Genomic DNA, 18115 nt, shown 5'->3' with positions numbered 1-18115 from the left:
CAAAATGTCGTTAAGGTGGAAATTTGATTGATGCAAATTACTTCACTAATAAGGTTTTCCATGAATATAAGGAACAATAGCGAGCAAAACAGGGCTATAATAATGATATTTGATGTTAAAGTTTCTTCTTTTTGCACAGTAAATAATTATTAATTTCTAACAACTTTTGTGGTTTCAATTGAAAAACAACTCTGGAATAACTTTTTTTCTGTTCATTTTCTTGGTTTCCCTTTAACCTTCTCGTCGTGCCTAATGCACAAATAATAACATTTTGAGATACAGGGTGTGTAAGCTAAGTTTTAACAGTGGAGATATTTTACACAGTTTTGTACATACGTCACGCACTTAGTGTTTGATTAACTTTATTTATTAAAACGGTTAACAAAATCGAACCAACGATTTGTAATTATTGTAATAAATGCACTGGATTTTCCTGGCTTTACCTGTTCATGGAAAAACATATCGTTCGCACCGTGTATATCACATTGTAAAAACTTTCGCCAGCACCCTTTGATCTGTTATCGATCAGAAAGGATGTTTGTAATTAGCTTAATTTAGCTATTATTTTAAAAATCGATAATATATATGTTAATTTCTGTGTAATCGCTCCATGATCAAACGAAGTTCAATAAATGCAACAATTGAACGAACGTAAATGTTTTGGGTATAAATTAGTTTCTTTGTTTATGTAGGTTTTAATCAGTATATAAATAATTGAGTAGTTTGTTTTTGCTCTAAAACGTATGAGCTACACTTTTGTCTTAAATCTCCTTTAGGAACGTAAATCAGTCTTACGTTCCTAAAGGAGAGTTTTACTTTTTTCTTTTTTGATATCGACTACCTACTGGACTGTTGACTAATAGGACGAAAGAATCTAAATTTTTGTAATGTTCATTAGTTTAATTATAGGCAACCTGCCTTCATTTACAGATCAAAGGAGCCGCCAGTTTCAGTATTTTTAGCTGGAGTGCGCATTTTTGTAGTGTTTAATTTCCTCGACGCAAATTATATTTAAACCGGGCACGTTACATTTATTCCAAAACGGTACCTTTTAGTTTTTTTTTCCTAAACGACTAGCTGCTTAGATTTCCAAATGGCTATTAGGAATTTCAGGTAATTAAAACCGTTGCTGCTTGAATAGTTTGAAGAACGCGTCTTTTAAGCTACGATATGCGTCTTGACAATTTGTTTCATATAGAAAAATTAGTTAGTTAAATTAACATGAAAATAACAAATAACAATAGCTATTTTGGTTTTGAATTTTAAGGTGAGCTCAAGATATTAATACATAAAGCCTATTTAACAAAAATAATACAGAAACATTATTTCAGATTGTAGTAGTATGCAAATAACAATAGTCGTCACGTGACACTATTCTGTCAAATATGAAACCACGTCTTCGTTGGCCGCATCCGTTTTCAAGCCCACGGAGCGTTTTTGACGTCACGATGACGTAACTTGGCAAAACCATAATTTGGCCAATTGTCAAATTACGTCACGGTGACGTCAAAAAAGCTCTGCTCGCTCCATGGAGCGTGAAAACGAATGCGGCCGTTATTAAATTAAGATTGAGTTCTAACATGAAAGCAATGGCAACAATGGATTTTTGTTCGACAGTGCAATGATGCTATTTTTTAATTTCCTTACTAAAATTTACACATATTTTGTTGTGCACCTGTATAACTTTTATATTTCTAGATCACCTGGTACATACAACCGCTATTTAAGCCAAAGTTAGGTTAGAGAGTTCATCTAGGCTAACTTGCAATTTTACTGTGACAGATCAGGTGCAAAATGTCACAGTCAAATTAAAACGTGACAACCCTGTATACACAGGGTGTTTTATAAAATGAAAATAAATCATCAGATGTAACCACTTTAAGGGATTATTATTAAAAAGACCAAGCTGTATATTTGTTTTCTTGGAAATTCTGAACGAAATCCAAAATACCGAAAAAACCTAGAAAATCTTGTGTTTGCAAAACTAATGGTGATTAAAACCTATCTTAGGGTGCTTTTAAATATGGACAAACGGCCTTAAGACCATCAAATATGTCAAATGACAGGAAAAAAGCACGATAACATATTATTTAGCAGTTTCAACAAAAATTAGACATTGTGTATACCATAAATATGTATGTCAATTTCCACTACTTAGCAGTATAGCATATTTTTACAATAAATAAATAAGGAAAAACATTTTTATATTCTAAAAGTTAAAATGTCAAAGAATTAAATTTTTTATAACATGGATAAATGTTTATTAATAAATTCTACAAAACAAAAATCTTCTCAAATGTATTAGTAAAATCTTCAGTTTTATAATTTTTACCAACCTTCAAGAGTAAAATTTCATTTTACTCTTTCATCATTTTATCAAAAATTGTTACTCGGGATTCAGTTTTTCTGATCGTTTTTCGCAATTTTCACCCTTTGTAATTTTTGTCGTATCTCTATTAGTTTAGGAGATATTTTACAAAATCCGTTTAAGGGACCAAAAACGCCATTTTGCTTTAAAAGACGCTTTAAACTTTAATTGTCAATATATCAGCTGTTTTTTGAGGTACAGTAACGGTCAACCACTCAAAAAAATTCCCCTTTTCCTTCTCTTTCTAATGGTGTCCTCAAAAATGACCTCAGCAGTCTGTGTTACATAGGGTGAGCCAAAAAGTGGAGGTTGCTACAGTTTGGTCACCCTGTAAGCAGTTTCAGTGGGAATTTGTCGGTTCAAACTCGGGATTCAGTTTTTCTGATTCTTTTTAGTCAATTTTTACCCTATGTACTTTTTTCGTAACTCTATTAGTTTAGGAGATATTTTACAAAATCCATTTAAGGGACCAAAAACGCCATTTTGCTTTAAAAGACGCTTTAAACTTTAATTGTCAATATATCAGCTATTTTTTGAGATACAGTAACGGTCAACCACTCAAAAAATTCCCCTTTTCCTCTTCTTTCTAGTGGTGCCCTCCAAAATTACCTCAGCAGTCTTTGTTACATAGGGTGACCCAAAAAGTGGAGGTTGTTACAGTTTGATCACACTGTAAGAAATTTAGGTGGGAATTGGTCGGATTTTTTAGACAATTTTTACCCTTTGCACTTTTTTCGTATTTTAATTTTACTGTAACAGATCAGGTGCAACTGTGTATACACAGGGTGTTTTGTAAAACGAAAATCATCAGATGTAACCACTTTTAAGGGATTATTATTATACAGGTGTGGTAAATCCAAAACCGACCATAGGAAAACCGTGTAACTGACAGAGAAATGTAGATAATTGCATGCGCGGGACAAAGACAGAAAACGAAAAAAATATCAAGTAGGCCATATTTTCAGCGCGCTGTTGCCAAACGCCAAGTTATTTTGTCGACGGTATTTGAGTGATACTTTTGGGTTTGGCAACAGCGCGCTGAAAATATGGCCTACTTGATATTTTTTCGTTTTCTGTCTTAGTCCCGCGCATGCAATAAGTTAAAATGTCAAAGAATTAAATTTTTTATAACATGGATTTTATAGTGTTAAATAAAAGCAAAAAATGTTTATTAACAAATTCTACAAAACAAAAATCTTCTCAAATGAATTTTGTAGTAAAATCTTCAATCAAAAATTGTTACAATAGTTTAGGAAGGTGCCCCACTTAAATAAACAACCAAGTATCGATTTGGCAGAGCAATGAAGGTAATGGCAGCCAGTCCGGTCACACCCCCTGATTAGCAAGTGGTACGCACCCCCTCGAGGCCTGGGGGTGGTGGGGTATATTATAAATTGTTTGGATGCTGTTTTCGGGTCCAGTTCAGTTGAAATCACGGTGTTGTGCGGCGTAGTCGGTGTCTGTGTGCCGTTCTTTTGGTGTGGCGTGTGTATCGCGTAAAACGGATCGAGATGCGCGCCTTTGCACAGGTAAGGAGCCTTTGATATGGGCCGACGGTGCCGCCGTCCTTTGATGTGAACAGGTGCACCGTATGCAGCATCAGTGAAGTGCAATGGGTTCTGTATTATAATTTAGGCCCCATTTTCAGAGGTCGCTCCTTCAATTGCCGGCCGCGAGGTTTAATGTACCCCGGACTGTTTTTTTTTTCTTCTCATTCCCGATCTTGTTGCACCAATTTTTTCCAAATCAAAAACATATTACCAATTGAATTTTTATTACATAAACATAAAACATCTATTCACTCTTAAAAACGGTTAGGAAATCCCCTGTGATATTAACCACAGATTTGTATTTTATCTAAGTAAGTATTTGATTGCAGTATTGCCAGAAAATTGGTTTATTTCAATTAACTCCATTAATAACACAAAAACTAAAATTCCTCACTTATCTGACCCAGTTAAACCAAACCTAAATACCTACTATTAAATTTATATTGAACATTAACTTATTTGCAACATTACTACAATTTAAACAATACATTTTATAATGCTGATTAAATTGTCAAGAGATGATTTATTACCCCTTCTGCGGACAACCACCCATAATTATTTTTATTAATTTTGTTTAAATTTACTAGGAGTTGTTCTTAAATTGTCCTAGCTAGATATTTTCTGAAACCTCTTACAGAGAGAAAAATAACGTTTTTAAATCAAATTAATTTTTTGTTTATTACTGTCTTTAGGTTTTAAAATTACTTTTGGTTTGGTAGCAGATAACTCTTTTGATAAACTTTTTTTGTGTACTCCTTCTCAAAACAATTGTGTTGTTGCCTTTCACTTTGATGTTTCCATACGTAGTTTATTTGGAAAGTAGCCAATTCCGTACAGAAGATCAAGTTGAGAAAATATACTACTGTTAACCAATAACTAAAATAACTTAACTAGTAATAGCTAAAGCTAAGTAACAAGTGCAAAACACTATAAAACATACAAAAAAACACAAATACAGTTGTTTAATAATAATTCTGAATAAATTTACCACTTAAAAATTGTTTACTTTTGGTTTATCTCCATTTTTCCAAGAATCTACTGATGCTGCAAATTTCTAGGCAAATTCTTGTAGTATCCGATATCCGGACTGTAAATAATAACGTTTTTAAAATATCAGCAAATTTTACTTTTTACTACTAAGTATTTTGTTTTTTATGCCTATTACTAAATGTGTTTTAAAATATATAAAAATATGAACACTATTAGATCGTTAAATCGTTTTAAAAAAAGTCACGTGACAAGCTTTTGTAGAACCTAAAATTTGTCATGTGACCGTTGTTGTTTGCTTGGATATTCTTAATTTTTTAAAGAAAATTTTACTTTTTTGTGTTTCCCAAATTCCATAGGATTTTATCAAAAATGTGTCATGTAACGTCAACATTGAACATAAAATTCATCACGTGACCATTTTTGTCACCTGGGTTGTGGTAAATAACAGATCTAAGGATTTAAATTTAAATCCAGTGACAAATTTAAGGACATAGGAGGCAAGAAAAATGTAAAAGTTACTTGACAGTGAAGGTTGTTACAGTTTGATCACCCTGTAAGCAGTTTTAGTGGGAATTTGTCGGTTCAAACTCCGGATTCAGTTTTTCTGATCGTTTTTACGCAATTTTCATCCTTTACACTTTTTCCATATCCCTAGTAGTTTAGGAGATATTTTACAAAATCCATTTAGGGGACCAAAAACTCCATTTTGCTCTAAAAGACATTTTAAATTGTAACTGTCAATATATCAGCTGTTTTTTGAGGTTCAGTAACGGTCAACTACTCAAAAAATGTCCATTTTCTTCCTGTTTTTAGTGGTGTCCTTCAAAATTATCTCAGCGGTCTGTATTATACAGGGTGAGCCAAAAAGTGGAGGTTGCTACAGTTTGGTCACCCTGTAAGCAGTTTTACTAGGAATTTGTCGGTTTAAACTCCGGATGCAGTTTTCCTGATTTTTTTACTCGATTTTTCCCCTTTATCTCTACTAGTTTAGGAGATATTTTACAAAATCCATTTAAGGGACCAAAAACTTCATTTTGCTCTAAAAGACACTTTAAACTTTAACTGTCAATATACCAGCTATTTTTTGAGATACAGTAACGATCAACCACTCAAAAAATTCCCCTTTTCCTCCTCTTTCTAATGGTGTCCTCAAAAATTACCTCAGCGGTCTGTATCATACAGGGTGAGCCAAAAAGTGGAGGTTGTTACAGTTTGATCACCCTGTAAGCAGTTTCAGTGGGAATTTGTCGGTTCAAACTCCGGATTAAGTTTTTCTGATTCTTTTTAGGCAATTTCTACCCTATGTACTTTTTTCGTATCTCTACTAGTTCAGGAGATATTTTACAAAATCCATTTAGGGGACCAAAAACTCCATTTTGCTCTAAAAGACACTTTAAACTTTAACTGTCAATATATCAGCTGTTTTTTGAGGTACAGTAATGGTCAACCACTCAAAAAATTCCCCTTTTCCTCCTCTTTCTAATGGTGTCTTGCAAAATTACCTCAGCGGTCTGTATTATACAGGGTGAGCCTAAAAAGTGAAGGTTGTTACAGTTTGATCATCCTGTAAACAGTTTCAGTGGGAATTTGTCGGTTCAAACTCCGGATTCAGTTTTCTGGATTTTTTTTAGGCAATTTTCTTCCAATGTACTTTTTCCATATCTCTACTAGTTTAGGTGATATTTTACAACATCCATTTAAGGGACCAATAACGCCATTTTGCTCTCAAAGACACTTTAAACTTTAACTGTCAATATATCAGCTATTTTTTGAGGTACAGTAACGGTCAACCACTCAAAAAATTCCCTTTTATCTCCTTTTTTTAGTGGTGTCCTCCAAACTGACCAATCACCATAATAAATCTGGAGAGAATAACAATTATTCTACTTCACGCAAGTCTAGAGATATTAAAGTGTATTAGATGCACAAACATAAAGATGGAAGGTCTCGTTAGGCCAAAGTAGGTAGTTAGCAATGTTGAAAAAGTGTCAAACGACGTCCCAGAGTTTATCTAACCCCCATCGACGTTTCAAGAATCTCCAAATGGGTAATAAGCGAGGACTGTGGTAAGTTGAAAAACAAACAAACAAATAAGACCTGTAAAACGGACTAGTCATTTCCATAAAGTCTGATCTTTGTGCACATACCTTTTTTACCGCCCGCCGCTCGCGTCGGCATCGGCATGTTGTCGGCACGATTGTGGGACTTTATATTGCTGGCGTTCTTTTTCGACGGCTCGAGGTATTTACTTTTCAAGTCATCGCAAGAACTCTACTTGGAAGATGGTCTAATCATAACGATCAACAAATTATTGGACATATTTGGGCTATTGCGCTTCGCTCCACTATTCCGGTACTACCGCGCTCGATCCATCACGTACTAGTTCGAGATCAGTGCAGAATAATGTTCTTCTTTGAATTTGTCACTACACCTATTCGGTATTTCGATCTCTCGCACAATAAAACATTAAACAACCTGTTTCAAAAAGAACACTGGTTTAATAACAAGAGTCTTTAAAAATACTCGGAAAACCCCAAAACGTTTTACATCCCCCTTCTTTGGTTATATCAACAACTCTCCTCTTTTCTTAACCTCACTTCCACCTTTTGCACGGGATACACACGCCGTCAACTAATCGACGCGCCGCCTACCGTATGAAAAATGAACTGATAGCTGCCACAAACAATGATCTATTCTTTTTAAACAATAATTTGCTGGCTCCGATAAGGGGTGTGAAAACTCAACTTAAGAAATATTGGAAATGTGTCCAAGAATTAAAATGTATGGTAATTATCCATCTACTTTTACGAGTTGATTGATTTTATTGTAATTGTAATTGATTATGTAAATATATATAAATGTATTGAATTTTATTAATTTGTTTGGACAAAAAAATGAAAAATTGAAGAAGAAGTAAGAAGATTTAACCATGATGGTATTTTAAAAGTAACTTCTTTTTCTTTTCACCTTTTCTACGTATCTTTAAAAACACTTTGGATCATAACAACTGGACTTCTCTAGCAAATTAGTATACTTAATCTTCTAAAACAACTTCTCAGACTTCCATCTGTCAGAAAACGGACAGTATAATGAGTCGTCCCAGTTTCAAGATGAAAAAGCCAAAGAAAATCCCCCGGGAAGCGTATTTCCGTCAGTCCGGGATCGCATTTAGTCCCAGTAAATAGAGTCTTACCGTCATTGCGCTTATTTAAGGAACATCAAAGTTGATCCGACAAAATATATATTTGCTCTTCGAGCGAGATGAGTGGTTACCTTACGTGTTGGTTCAAATAAAAGCGTCTTGTAAATATGTAATAAGTGTTCCCGGCTTTTAAACAGTAGCCAAACGGTTTTAACGACGACGGTCTATTTGAACATCATCGGAATGGCTTTAATGAGCTGGAGAGTGGGTGGTTGCTGTTGGATTGGTATGTTTGCTTTGATCCTAATTAAGTGTCTAAGAGTTATATGGTGTGATAACCACAAATGTGTTTCTTCTTATTCTATATCTTCTAATCATCATTTAAATATCTGGTTGGTTTCTTCACTCTAGAAGATATGTAATTTGTTTGATCACATGACCTTCCTCCTCTTGGGTTTTGAGTATTTAGCCAGTTAGAATATTTACTTTTGACAACTGAGTGGAACAATCCAGTTGATGCGTTCAGATCTGGCAACGCTGCCACAATATATCTTACTAGATATTGTATTGCGGTTTTCCTATGGCCAGTTTTGGATTTTCCATACCAATGCTGCTCTGTAACGTGTGTCTATCCAGTTTTGTATTCGTAACATACACAAATTGGCATGAGGCTGGTAACCTAAAGAACAAAATTTAGTATTCCGGCTTCGCCTATCAAAAACAAAATTATTGTCCTTCAAAAAAAAAAAGCTGAGTTTGTTCCGGTGCGTGTGAGAAGGTCAGCTCCTTTGATCTTTTGCCGCTAAAGTAGTACCTGTTAACGCAAGGGGGATTCCATGGTTCCTTCTCGTATATAGTGCGACGTTGTCAGCCTTAACGAGACAGATTTATATTTAGTTACAGTGAAGCTGCCAACTGGCAGGTGCAGCGAAATCAACAGAGAAAAGACGAATCTTTAGTGGCTCGAACGAAACGAAAACTGATTTCCTACAGGTGAATTTAGTGAGTTTTTGGAAAATTTGACAACTGTGCCTGATGGTGGAAAATTAGCTGGGGCCCAAAAGAAGACCAGATGTGACATATAACATCAAGTGGTTTTGCTCTAAAATTTTGTGAACAACGGCCGTTGATCTTTAACCTAATCTAAGAAACAATCAAACTAGTGAAGTAAAAAAAATCAACGTATTTCTGGGTCTTGCAGCGAACCAGTTGAAACAGACCTTCTGGCCTTTTCGTAATATAATGGGTTGAAATATTGCCATGGCGAGACTTGTCTCACTAATTACTGTAAGATCAAAGAGCTGAGCCGCCACAATAGAGATTGCAAGCGCGAATAACGAGAACTAAGCCTTCTCATGAGCAATTACACAAACAGAATTATATATCCCCGCGTTGAAAATCCTTTTCACCGTTCTCTGTCCGACAAATTGCTCCGATTTAAATTTGATAACGCCGCTCGTCGTTTTTTGCATTCTTTTTAGATTCTCTTCTGATTGGATTATCGGAAGTCGATTTGTCAGCAATCACCCAAGGATTATACGGGCAAAAAGTTCCAATTAACGATTGTAACCCAGATTTATGACCTGGTCTGGCTGATTTGCAACTGAAAACTTATATACACTCTCTGAAAATGATAACAAGTCTGCAAGTGTGGTTACTATCAAGTCACGTTTTGATTGAGCATTCGGCAACATGGCATCAGTGTACTACTACGCTTCCGTTTAACGACCTTTAAATGGCATCAGTGTGTTTTGAATGACAGCAAAGGACGGAAAATGATTTGATTGACAATTGACATTGACAGTGCTCCAGTTGTTTACCGATTTGACAAGACTCACGAGAGTGAGGTTAAGCCTGATATAAATAAGAGAAAAGTTAAATCAGTGCCGTTAGTTAGTTACTCGTAAAATCACTTTGCTCCTGTTTCTGTGTAAAATCACTGAATTGTGCAGGCTGGTGTTGGTAGTGATTGTGGACTGTGTGTGTTATTTTCTTGATGATAAACCTGCAAAGGTAAGCAACAACTCTATGTATGTCACATGTTTAGACATTAAGGTGGTCAAGAGAATTTCAAGGGTTACAAATTGGCATATTGAATCACCCTGTAATTGTCAAAATAATCGAGTTATTGACAATACAATGGAGCAGTTTATAGGGTGATTCAATGAATTTTTAACATCCTTGTAACTTGTTTAATTTTCATTTCATAAAAAAATACCAAATATAAGTCTTGTAGATATTTACATACAGGTGTGGTAAATCCAAAAGCGACCATAGGAAAACCGTGTAACGGACAGAGAAACGTAGGTAATTGCATGCGCGGGAGAAAGACAGAAAACGAAAAAAATATCAAGTAGGCCATATTTTTAGCGCGCTGTTGCCAAACGCCGTATGTATTCAATACCCTCGACAAACTTACTTACGGCGTTTGGCAACAGCGCGCTAAAAATATGCCTACTTGATGTAGTAAACCACCCTCCTCGAAAGCAGAAATTCCTGACTTAAGCAAAATTTTGGTGCACTTTTCCATAAAATCGTCCATAACTCGCTTATTTGAAACATTCTGTATAAAATCACCAAATAACAAAAGAAAGCTAATGAACGGGGCTATCACGTGACGTCGAGCGGGCACGGCTAAGTTGCCCCGTTTAGCCGCTAGAAGGCGTCAAAGTTGACTCTCGTTTTTTGCAGTTTTTGATCCATATCTCAGGAACGTTTTAGGTTAGAGGTCTAACATTTTTGCCACAAATGCCGTTTGACTTTGAAAAATTACAAACTAGAATTGTCAAGAAATTTCAAGTAAACATTTTTCTATGGCTATTTACTATGGCTAAGAATACTGAAAGTTCTGAAAAAGTTTAAAATACTCAAAATAACGAGTGAGTTGCTTAATAAAATAATAAATTGAATATTAAAATACACTAAAAGTTAATTATTACAGTTGCAAAATGAGTAGTCTGTAATTGCGTTTTTGGACTTATATAGGGACAATTTCAATACCATTTAAAGAAAGTAAAATTTTAATATAACCATAAAACGATACCGCTAAAAAACGTACATCTGCGAGATTTGTCCTTAAACGTTTAATTCCATTATTAATTAATATGCTTCATTAACGGCCGGTACAATAAAAGCGGTTTTAAATTCCCATAATTGTGACAATTTGAATGCGAACTCAGTTAAATAAAAACTAATGGTAGGATTTAACGATTCGCCGACAAAAAAATCGAGTTTTGTTAACTGGCCATTACCAACATAATCTCTCTTCAAAGTTATGCGAATGCTCAAAAACAGAAAAAACCCAGAAATTAATTTGAATTGCTTTTGCTGAACTGGGAGAAAAAATTATTAATTCTTAGATCCCCTTGAAAGTACCTAGCAAAGTCGGTCGGGATCTGACAAAGGTGCAAATTGCCTTTTTAAGTAAATACTAATTTAGGTGTTTTCGAATATCTTTATTGTCGGCTTCGTTTGATCCTGCCAAAACCTTTTTAACTTCCAAAAGTACCTATAATTGCCGAATTCGTACTAATGGATGCGGAAGTATGGTTATTCTCACTGTTTCAATCATAAAAACCGAATTGAGTAAACTCTCTAGGCTAGGCAATCATCTCGACAAATGGATCAATATTTACGACAAGGATTTAAAAAGTTTTTATCGAAATTATGAAGAGATGGTAGCAAACAAGTTATCTACATGCTATAAAAGGCAACTAAAATCATCAAGCCGACAGTAGCAGATAATGGCGGCGCGGCGTGCCAAGTCTTTGATCTTTGCCGAAAGCGCCTAGTACTGTTCTTAGATTTAATTGGTTATTTCGTTTTACCTTTAGATAATTATTTCGATAATCTACAGTCCTTTTAAGGGGAACAACCTTTTTCACCAACGCTGTATTCTAAATTTCCCTCCTAGATTCCTCAATATCCTGTTCTTTAACAAGCGGTACTAACAAAACGCAATTTCACCAAGTGTTAAATTTCCTGAATACCTGTTGTAGAACACCGCCGCATTCTTCGTTTTAGTACCTTTAATGCGAGTCTTAAAGGGAGCAAGTACAATAAAGCGGCTCCTTTCATGTGGCAATATCAAAAGGAATAAATAAACCTACAAATTTTGTGGTCTCACTTTGTAATAGGAGCAACCACACAGGCAAAAACCGTCAAAGGAAATAAAACTTTTATTACGGGGGATCAAATCTGATGATAAACATCTCGGGAGAGTTTAATTTGGCGGCAAATCCTAAGCGGAACTTCTTATTTTATTTATTGTTTACAACCAGATATGAAAAGGTTGTTTACCATCAACAATGTGTTTTGATTGCTCATTATTCGTTACATTTATGTGATTTGTTGACACTGACTGTACCAAATTTTCTAATTTTTTAGGTTCATCAGATAGGAAATTTAATGAGGATTCCAAAAATATGCTTAAAACTGTAATTTTGTCACTCTAAGTTGGTTTTACAAGTGATTTTGTCTTTGACTGTCCTTACAAACTGTGTTTCTGGCAGCTAAAACTTTGACACCGCTTTTCTCCCTGACTGTACCAAATTTTGTAGTGTTTTTTGAGGTTATTGGATAGGAAATTTAATGAGGATTCCAAAAATGTGCTTAAAACTGTCATTTTCTCACTCCAAGTGGGTTTTACAGGCGATGTTGTCCGTGGCTGTTCTTTAAACCGTGCTCAAATTTTAAACCACAATTTCAACTTTTGAATTTGAAGATTTGCTGCATCAAACGAATCATTACAAATTGCACTTTATAGCTTTATGAGTCGAATTTTGACAGTTGCGCTTTATGTGACAGCTGTCAAATCACGTCCTGAATTAACGGTCATGTCACAACTGTCAAAATTTTACTTATAGACATGTTAAATGGCTTGAATTGTATCTGGTCCATGAATCATAACAAATTGCACTTTAGAGCTTTATAAGTCGAATTGTGACAGTTGCGCTTTATGTGACAGCTGTCAAATGACATTCAACTGTCAAAATATTAAACTACGTTAAGTTTTGTGACAGCTCTCAGATTACATTTTGGATAAACGACTGTCAAAATTTCCAATTATAGAGGTGTAAAGTGTGACGTTATTTGTTAGTCTATCCAAGGCACAGTTTTTTTTTTTGATTGGGTTAAATACGGTCACGTGGCCATTTTGACAGCTGTCAAAGTTGCCAAACTTGTCAAATATCATTTTCTACAAGGTTGTATTAGAGTTGTTAAGTAGTTACAAACAGCTTTTTTTAAACTAAATTCATTTTGACAGAGCGTAGCTTTGTTACTTAAGCAGCTAGAAAAAAGTGTAAATAAGGAAAGTTGTAGAAAATTTCCTCGTCTACAAGATTATATAAAGGTGTTTTTGCCCTCAGGAGTCTCCTTACGGAGTTAGAAGGAAAAAAGTGGCAGAGTGCACCAAACTGCTGCCAAACTTGAAATCTGCCCAAAAATATTGAGTTTATATAATATAACTCGAAAACGGCGAAAGTTACGAAAAATTTGCAAGATACGAAAAATGTTTCTAATCAACTCCTTAACCTAACACAATAAGTTTGCAGGGCCAATTTTGCTTCTAGTATACAGGGTGTGCATGATAATTTTGGGGATTGACTGTTTTTGGCCATCCGGTACGTAATTTTTCAGATAGAATTTTTTGCCTAACACCATTGGAAAAAGGAGCTCAAGACGGTTAATTTGAGTGGTTGAACCTCCCTGAACTCCCAAAAATAGTTACAGGACGTTCAAATTTTAAAGCACAATTTCAACTGATTTGAAAATTTCTTGCATCAAACCAGTTTTTTCTAAAAAACTCGAAAACGCTGAAAGTTACGAAAAATTTGCAGGAGATCAAAAATGTTCCTAATCAACTCCTTAACCCAACATCGTAAGTTTGTAGGACCGTTTTTGCTTCCAGTGTACAGGGTGTGCATGAAAAGTACGAGCAAAGCAAAGCAGAGTTTTCCAGTAAAATAAACATTATTCCTCTTGGAGTTTGAATAGTTTCTTTCTACACTGCAACAACATCTTTTTATCTTAAATTTTACCTTTTTTTTAAATGCTTTATTTAATACTTATCCACTTAACACAATCATAATTATTCATGATTCACATTTAATTATCATCGAGCATAATGGACAGGAATCGAGATTAGTACGGCTACTGGTTTTAAGAAGAATCGTCGGCAAAGATCAAAGACGAAGAGAAGAAGGTCGAGGCATCTGATTACTGTATTTGCTACTGACAAAAAGACCTAAAAAAATCTAGGCAATATGAATAATCGCGGTCAGTTGCGAAAGATGAACGGCAAAGAACAACCGCTATACATATTCCTGATTAAATAGCTTTTACCATGTTAGGTTGTTGTAGTAAAAGTCCTAGATATTTTAGCCAAAAAACTGGAATAGATTGAAAGTTGTGTTTTTTTTCTCTCTATGGCGGAATACATCATAGAAATAGTGATGAAAGGAACCGGTATGGGTACGCCTCTGGGGATGGTCGAACGTCGGATGCGGTAGACAAAAAGGCTGCGGCATCTCAAAAGTATCGAATTATACTGTGAACGTTAATCCGATTTTACGCCTATTTTCCGCATAATTTCTCTTTGACCGGCTGCGAACGCTGCCGTACCTTTCCATTTGACCGGTGTCAACACCATAGTTTACCAGTATCAACCATTAGTTCATCCATAATAGAATCAGAAAACCTTTCCACAATTTACTGATGCTGCTAGTGCAATACTTAACATAATGGAGAATCATATAATTAATTTTTTCCAGAGTATATGCTTTTGGTTGTTGATGAGCCCAGTCTTCCCCAGTTCGATTAACGACCCAATTTTCACCAACGCTATCCACAGGGATGTTCCCAACAAATCCGAACCAGTTGCTGGTGAAGCGAGACCTTTGAAGAAGGTGTTCTTGTCTAATCGATCAATTACTTGCAATGATGGATCACAAGCTGGGTAAGTGCTTATCATGTATTCTAAATGTTTTGTAACAATGTGACTTTCTGATGTCACTTATCCCCCAAGAAATAACACTCATCTTAATTTGAATTGGTAAACACCATAATCATAAATTAACACCACTCAATATGGAAATATCTGACAAAATAACGTTGAACAAACACGAAATGTCCATAATAATTAAAACAATAACGCAGATAGGCAATTTGATCAGGCTGCATTAATGTAACAGTTTTCCATTTTAGTTGCTACATTATTTAAGCGCTTATCATGGTAATTATAGTCACGATTTTCCTAAAACGGACATGTAATTTTATTTGTATGTTTAATTAAAACCATTTCCAGCATACTCGATTAACAGCTTAGTAATTTGCAATTTAAATTTCTTTTAATCAGTATTGGATTTTTTTGCAGATTCTATTTGCGGAAGTCGTCGTACAGTAAAAAATGGATAATTTTCTTGGAAGGTGGTTGGTATTGTTACGACTACCATAGTTGCAGAAATCGATGGATCAAGCAGAGGCATTTTATGACTTCATCAAACTGGCCAGAAACTAAGGATGGTGAGTTACACTGTCATTACTCAAAAAAATCACAACTAAACTATTACGGTTACAGTTGGAGGTATTTTATCACCCAACATGCAAGACAACCCTTATTGGTGGAGTGCCAATCACGTGTTCATCCCTTACTGCACTAGTGACTCTTGGAGCGGATCCAAAAGGTCTGAAACGCAAGGAACTTTCAGTTTTATGGGCTCTTCCATCGTTTTGCAAGTTGTCAGGGATCTAATTCCTTTAGGATTGGAGAATAGCACTGATCTGCTCCTAGCAGGTAATTTCTATGCACTTTTTAAATTTTCTTAACTCTAAAAACAAATAATTTTGTTAGGAAGCAGTGCAGGAGGTACAGGAGTGATGATTAACTTGGACTTCGTTGAAGAGCTCCTCCACGAACAAATGAGGCTAAAAAAAATAAAGGTTAAAGGTGTCACAGACTCTGGATGGTTCCTGGACAGAACACCTTTCACTCCTACTAACAAACCTGCTGTAGACGCTATTCGAAAGGGAATGGACCTTTGGCAAGGCAGAGTACCTCGCAGATGCAGGGAGCAGTACCTTAGTGAACCTTGGAGATGCTACTTTGGTTACAGAATTTACCCAACTCTTAAAGGTAAGCACTTTTCTTTTTTATCTCAAACATTAGAACATATTTTTTTCCAGCCCAACTCTTTGTCTTTCAATGGCTTTTTGATGAAGCTCAAATGGACGCTGACAACGTAGGAGCTCCAGTAACCAAGCAGCAATGGGACTACATCCACAAAATGGGAGATGCTCTGCGTCACAGCTTTCAAAACGTTTCGGCAGTATTTGCTCCTTCATGCATTTCTCACTCTGTCCTAACTAAAAAGGATTGGCAAGACGTGAAAATTGATGACATTTCCATTGCGGATGCTTTGCATTGTTGGGAACAGAAGACCAACAAACGAAGGTATTTAATTGTCTGTTATGTAGTCATCAGTGTATTAATCTTTGATTCAGACTTAAAAGAAGGAAGAGAAACAGACGAAAGAAGCTAAACCAACTACAAAACGCTGTTAAAAGCCTGGAAACGATTGAAGTAAACACGATTCAAAACACCACGAGTGAAGTGGAAGGAAAGGGGAATAAAAAGAAGAAAAACCAGCGTAAAAACAGAAGGAGAAAGCATAAAGGTACTGTAATATTAATAATTATTCTGCACAGTTTTAACATGGGAATGTTTTAGAACCAAATTTAAACAAAAGAAGAGCCAACGAGATTCGTTCTTCAAACGCTGTTCCTACGAGAACTTTCAGTTCGGTAGACCATTCACTTCGAAAAACTTCAACGAAAAACGGACGATCCAGGCACTGTGTACACAGAAGACTGGAAAGGTGTTCTTGGCCTCAGGTAATACCATCAATTAACCTTTAAACATCAATAACGTTTAAAATTACAGTGCAATCACTCTTGTCCCAAACTGCACAACCCTGTAACTGGTGAAGAAATGGATTTTAAGGAACTACTCAAGTCCTTTGGTCTGGATATGGACAGTGTTGCCAGTGCATTGGGAATCGACATAGATACCCTGAACAATATGGATCAGCAAGAGTTGCTCAACTTATTAACTCAGCAGTCAAACTGAGAAGAGCTGAAACCACCGCAAGTATTTCTAGTAAAGACTTTTTTATCTCGTTTGTACCTAAATAAGTGTTGAAAAGGCAATTTAATTGTTTTTTACTTTTAGAGCTTGTTATGTAAAAATATTGTCAAGCAGCAAATGTTGATGATGTGAGAGTATCTCTTTGAGAGTTATATTTGAATGACTGTTCTGTACGTATGTAATATACCGTGTATATATGAAAAGTATATAGCAAACCAATGAGTGTACCTAAAAAATATCCTTTTATAAAGGTTTTTAACATTATATTATATAACTTCAGCTGCAACTAACATTTCTGAAAATGTATGTAGATAGATTAAAGATAGACCTTTATTAAAGTTTAGGTCTTGTACATATAAAGTTATTGGGTAAATTTGATGTTAATGTAAATACACCCTAATTTATTTTATCACCCTGTATAATGTTGCGAGTAATATAATCACGCGAACAAATTCATAATTTTTTTAAATTATCAGACAAGTTAAAACAAAACAAAATATTGTATACAAATTAGGTAGTTTTAATATGATTTATTTTAAGTTTACCCAAAGACGTAAACGTAATTATTTTAGTTTTCTGAGTTTTTTATTGTATGCAATAGGACTGATTTCAATTCTACCTCATTTTTTTTTTGTACATTATAAGCTGTATGTACTTATATGTTTTATTTAACTTTTTCATTTTTTTTATTCTGAAAGTATAAATGATTTTATGAAATTGAGTTGTATTGTTTTTGTTCTTCCCACACTGAAAAAAATTGTCTTCTTCATTTCAAATAGGGAGTATCGCCTCCAGTAGCCACTATTCTGCTCGTCGTAAAATCCATCCCCAACTGTCTACTACAGTAGACAGAGAAAGACATATAAGGTAACGTAATAGACAAAGACAGATACTAGTTACAGTGACGGTTGACATTCGAC

General features: G+C 35.1%; 1 protein-coding gene and 1 long non-coding RNA gene across 5 annotated transcripts; one reads left to right on the top strand and one right to left on the bottom strand.

Moving 5' to 3' along the window:
- Nucleotides 1-3486: 3486 nt before the first annotated feature.
- Notum (palmitoleoyl-protein carboxylesterase notum) lies at nucleotides 3487-17654 on the top strand. 4 transcript variants are annotated; one of them, XM_081987359.1, is made up of 9 exons: nucleotides 3487-3897; nucleotides 14824-15008; nucleotides 15426-15574; nucleotides 15630-15845; nucleotides 15903-16184; nucleotides 16235-16502; nucleotides 16553-16725; nucleotides 16779-16942; nucleotides 16992-17654. In XM_081987359.1, the coding sequence occupies exons 1-9, from the start codon at nucleotides 3880-3882 to the stop codon at nucleotides 17175-17177; spliced, it is 1641 nt and encodes a 546-aa protein (XP_081843485.1). In that variant the 5' UTR covers nucleotides 3487-3879; the 3' UTR covers nucleotides 17178-17654. The 4 variants fall into 4 exon arrangements, with proteins under 4 accessions (XP_081843485.1, XP_081843487.1, XP_081843488.1 ...); XM_081987361.1 differs by lacking the exon at nucleotides 3487-3897 and adding an exon at nucleotides 6835-6974; XM_081987362.1 differs by lacking the exon at nucleotides 3487-3897 and adding an exon at nucleotides 8196-8336.
- On the bottom strand, nucleotides 4126-7785 carry LOC145734177 (uncharacterized). Its single transcript, XR_014179369.1, has 2 exons — nucleotides 7056-7785; nucleotides 4126-7005 (listed from the first exon to the last, which is right to left on the bottom strand). It is a non-coding gene; the product is annotated as an uncharacterized LOC145734177 (long non-coding RNA).
- Nucleotides 17655-18115: the final 461 nt, after the last annotated feature.

This window comes from Ips typographus, linkage group LG9 (genome assembly GCF_016097725.1).
Source record: "Ips typographus isolate SLU linkage group LG9, UJ_Ityp_2.0, whole genome shotgun sequence".
NCBI classification, from domain to species: Eukaryota; Metazoa; Arthropoda; class Insecta; order Coleoptera; family Curculionidae; genus Ips; species Ips typographus.
Note: the sequence above shows the minus strand (reverse complement) of the source record. Positions and strands in the feature narration are given on the sequence as shown.

What these genes read in the sequence shown, in the direction of transcription:
- Notum (XM_081987359.1), top strand. An exon ending in CTGGCCAGAAACTAAGGATG is followed by an intron (nt 15,575 to 15,629) that starts GTGAGTTACACT and finishes TTACGGTTACAG; the next exon opens with TTGGAGGTATTTTATCACCC. An exon ending in CAGAAGGAGAAAGCATAAAG is followed by an intron (nt 16,726 to 16,778) that starts GTACTGTAATAT and finishes GGAATGTTTTAG; the next exon opens with AACCAAATTTAAACAAAAGA.